The 4,479-nt window shown below is 48.6% G+C and overlaps 1 protein-coding gene across 1 annotated transcript in view; it reads left to right on the top strand.

Moving 5' to 3' along the window:
* Nucleotides 1–591: 591 nt before the first annotated feature.
* The window catches only part of LOC125610673, a 21,576-nt gene continuing 17,688 nt past the window's right edge, over nucleotides 592–4,479 (top strand). The window contains exon 1 of the mRNA XM_048783243.1: nucleotides 592–1,205. Within this exon, the coding sequence (XP_048639200.1) occupies nucleotides 616–1,205 (590 nt within the window). The 5' untranslated portion in view covers nucleotides 592–615. The remainder of the gene's footprint in view (nucleotides 1,206–4,479) is intronic.

The raw sequence follows: 4,479 nt of genomic DNA, 5'->3' as shown, positions 1-4,479 counted from the left end.
ACTGTTATAGTCAAGCATATTTACTTTTCCATTTCCCAGGAAAAGAAGACAGAAAGGCAAAACAAAGAATCCATGAGAACGTCTATTTGAGGCACACAGACTCAGAATTCTGGCTTTGGTGCAAACAAACGCATTTGAAGGAGTCACCTCCAGGAGGAGTCTTTCAACATTAATTCAACAAATATTTACTCTTGGCATCAGGGAGAACCCAGTGAACAGGATGTTCAAGGCTGATGCTCAAGGAGCTGGTGGTGGTGGGGGGGGGGCGGTAAATACAACACAGAGTGCTAAGTGCTACGAAGACAATAAAACTGGAGGGCGTGACGAAAGAGGGATGGAGTGGGACTGTTTAGTAAGTCGTCAGGTATGAGAAATCTGAGTTGCAAGGAAGAAGGAAGTCACGCTGAAAGAAAAGCATTCTAGGCAGAGAGAAGAGCAAGTACAAAGGCCCTGCGACCTGGGGACGGGCAGGCAGCTTGGCGTATTGGAAGAATAGAAATACATGGGACATTTTACATTTTCACGTAGCACTTTTATTTTATTTTTTCTTTAATAAAAAGAAACAGGTAAATATAAATTTTAGTTGTTTTGTTGACCCAGGAGACAAAGATATTAATGAACTATACAAAATCTTCACCAAATCTATACGAAATCTTCCAAATCTGGTGTGAATTAGAAGGGCACTTCGAGCGCTTGGTAACCAGAGGCGCCTGGTGGCTGAAGTGGGAGGTCGGTGTGGGCGAGGCCAGGGATCAGAATGAATGGGTTCCAGGGAATCCGGGACTGGTTCTGAGTAACCTGGCGAAAGCCCCACTTGGGCTCTCGGGGGCAGCGGCCCCCCGGCGGGTCAGTGCGCACCGAGGGGGAGTCCCGGCTCTGCTCCCGGCGGGGGCCGGTCCCCGGCTCCGGGAGCCCTCGCCTACGCACGTGGGAACGCAGCGCGGCTGGCCCGGGGCCCGCGCCGCCTACCGGCCCACTCCGCCAGGCCCCATTCCAGATGCCCGCGTCCGCCCGGGTGGGGTAGGGCCTCTCCGCCGGCCGCCCGCCCCGCCCCTTGGCCACGGTTTTGGTTTTCGGGTGCAGACAGGTCTGCATTCCTCTGAAGAAGCCCGCTCTGGCCTCATCAAAGCCGGCAAAATCAACAATCGCCGTCACCCGGGACGCCGGCCTGCAGGTCCCGCGGCCGCCACCAGGGGCGCACGCAGGTAAGCGCGGGGAGGCCTCCCCTGGTGCTCAACTCTGCGGGGACCCCGGGGCTGGGTGGCCCAGCTCCGCCTCACCTCCCTCCGTCGCGGTCCCTCCACCAGCCCCACTAACCCAGTAGCACTTAGTCCCCAGCGCTTGTCTAGATTCCCCAGTTTTCTAGGCCCTGGACACCTGCCAAGGTGTCCAGCGGGTGCCAGCTGTGAGCCGGCCAGGGACCAAGGAAGGAGAGTAGATGTGCATCGCGAGGCCCTTCTGCTTGGGGTGATGATCGGTGGAGACAAACAGCGGTGAATCCACAGTCTGTGCATTCCGAGACTGGAGCCAGGAACAAAAAAGATTCCACTGTTCGGATGTTTTCACCCCCGAGGCTGAAATAACAGCGGAGGCCTGACTTCCCACGTGGTGTCTGTGGCCAGAATAGGACCCACATAATAATGGCTTAGATCAGGGAAGGGCCTTTCCCATTCCATGGTGCAATCTCATCCTAACAGCAACAACAGTACTCGTAGGCTGACGTCAGTACACAATGGGCACCTTGCCCTCTGCCCTCTCCACACTTCTGTCTTCTAGTGGCATTCCCAAAACCTGGCGTGGCAATATGTGATTACTAGGAACGGCCAGACCTTCGAGAGACCTACAATTGGTGGATCTACAGAGAGCTCAGAGATAGGCCCAGCTAGTTCTCTGCTTCTTTGTGACTCTCATCCCTCTGCCATGGGTCAGCATGAGAGGGCTTTTGGAGTGGGCTTTCTTGTGGGGTCATGATATTACTCATCCTTCTAGAAAAACTGTCCCTTGGTTGCTTTGCAAGAAGCACCTGGGCCTCAGGAGTAGCTTACCTCAGGGAGCATAAAATGACCCAGGCCAGCTCACCCAGAAGCATACCATATGGTCTGACATTTCCAAAGCTGCAAGACCAGATGCAAATGACTGTGTATCTGGAGACTCCAGTTACATAGGAGGGTGTGAAGAAAGTGAGTCTGGGTCTGGAAAGAGCACATTGAGTAGGTGGATCTTAAATGGGAAAGTCAAAGAGGACGGTCTGAAAGGGGGCTGAGAAAAGGGTAGGATTTGTAAAGGAAGGAACAAGAGAAGAGCCACCTTCTTATCAACTGCCTTCTATACCTCCAGCAGTCCACCGCCTCCACTAATAGTACTTGTGTGTACTTTGAGGGCACCTAGTCCTTGTAATAAACCTCTGAGGCAGGTATAAGTCCATAAAGTCCTCAATTTCACATTTCTAAAAGCTCTGAAAAAAAATGAAAATGCTTCTGTAACTTATCTGGTGCCAATTTGAAATGACATGAGTCTGTATTTATCCCACTCAGTGTGAATATTCATACTTTTGCTGCGGAAAAAAAAAAGTAATGTGTTTGATATTTGGGGTGCGCTGCCCCAGCCTCCAATGGGTGTAACACAGAGTGTGTATGCTTGTCACCTTTTAAAAATATTGAATTCTGAGACACATCTGGCCTGGAGATCTTTGAGTAAGGGACTGTGGACCTTTACAAATGAGAGAGCTGAGGCCTGGTAAGGCCTAGACAAGGTTTGCTAGATCACAGAGGAGCCAAGTGACAGGTTGAGGACTCCAGTCCTGCTCCAGCTTTGAACAGGGGACTGTGATTTCACCAGGCAAAACACAGGCTAAGCTTGGATAGAAATGCAGTGGCCTGAACCAGAGAAGGTTACATGGGTCACTTATTGCCTGCAGGTGCAAGGGCCAGCTAGCTGTAAATGGAACCAGAGCAAAGGGACTGCCATGTTCCCAAGACATGCAGGCATCTCCAGAGCATGGGTGCAATGTCAGGTGCTTCAGCACAGTGGCTTAGAGGTTCCAATCCAAAGACTGGCAAGTTACTCTATTGCTCCATTAGTTTCTTCTGCTGTGTGGAGATAGTAATAATATCTGCTTCTCAGGGAGTTGTCAACATTAAATAAGATATGTTTGAATGCACTTACCATTGTACATGGATCCTAGTGAGCACTCAATTAATGTTAGCTGTAGCTACTACACCAGCACCCCCTTATCTGTGGGGAATATATGTCATTACCCCCACTGAATACCTGAAAACCCAAAACTCTATACATACAGTATTCTCAAAGACAGGCACACATATCTCTTGGAGCATTCCAAATCTCAATATGGACATGATGAGTATTCTTGTGTTGCCAAAATTTCTTGTTTTCAAGCAATTTTAATCATTCTTTTTACCCCCATTAAAACTGGCATAAAATGAATGTTCTCAATACTACTGATAAAAAACCATCAAGATGGAAAATTTTATGTTACATATTTTTTCCTATGTTTAAAAATTAAGCTGAGCACGGTGGCTCATGCCTGTAATCCCAGCGGCTCAGGAGGCTGAGGCAGGAGGATCACAAGCTCAAAGCCAGCCTCAGCCATTTAGTGAGTCCCTAAGCAACTTATTAGCAAGACCCTGTCTCTAACTAAAATATAAAGGAGGGCTGGGGCGTGGTGCAGTGGTTAAGGGTCCCAGATTCAATCCCTGGTACCAAAAATAAAAATAAAAGACTGACATATATTAGGGAATACAGAAACATATAAATAAAATGCATGTGATTTCAAGGAATTTCAAGTTATTCAGGGGCTAGGGAGAGGAAAGATATGGAATGAATTTGAGAAAGGTAGAGAGGCAGAGTTCATAAATAAACTCTCCTAGAGACCTTGTCTGCCCACATTCCTGAACTTGGCCCAGGGTTGTAGAGAAATTTCAGAGCACTGATATTCATGGGTATATTCATCACATTTCAGGCCCTGTAATGGGCACTTGGGCAAAAGTAGATAAAAGCATGATAACATCTCCAAGCGAGTAATGGGAACATAAATATAAAGAGACAACATAAGAAGCACAGAATGTGGTCAGCACTATGAGTTGAGTTCAGAGCTCTCTGAATTCTTTGAGGAGTTTGAGGGACAGGACCCTATCTGCAGAAGGATACAGGGAGTTGAAAGGATGTCATAAACAAGCAGCACCTGAACTTGGTGGAGAATGCCTTCAGGAGCCAGAGGTTCTCAAACCATCTGGGGGGCTTACTAAAACACACAGATTGCTGGGCTCAGTGCCCAGTGTTTTTGATTCAGTAGATCTAGAGGTGGGGCCCAGGAATTTGCATTTCTGACTTCCTGGTATTGCTGTTACTGTGCTCCAGAGACCACACTTTGAGAACCATTCAGCTAGATCACTCAGCTAAACCCCCAGAGGAGGAAGGGCATCCCAGGAAGTGGAGGAGAGTATGTGCAAAGGCATGGAG

Source organism: Marmota marmota, unplaced genomic scaffold (genome assembly GCF_001458135.2).
Source record: "Marmota marmota marmota unplaced genomic scaffold, marMar, whole genome shotgun sequence".
In the NCBI taxonomy this organism is placed as follows: domain Eukaryota; kingdom Metazoa; phylum Chordata; class Mammalia; order Rodentia; family Sciuridae; genus Marmota; species Marmota marmota.
Note: the sequence above shows the minus strand (reverse complement) of the source record. Positions and strands in the feature narration are given on the sequence as shown.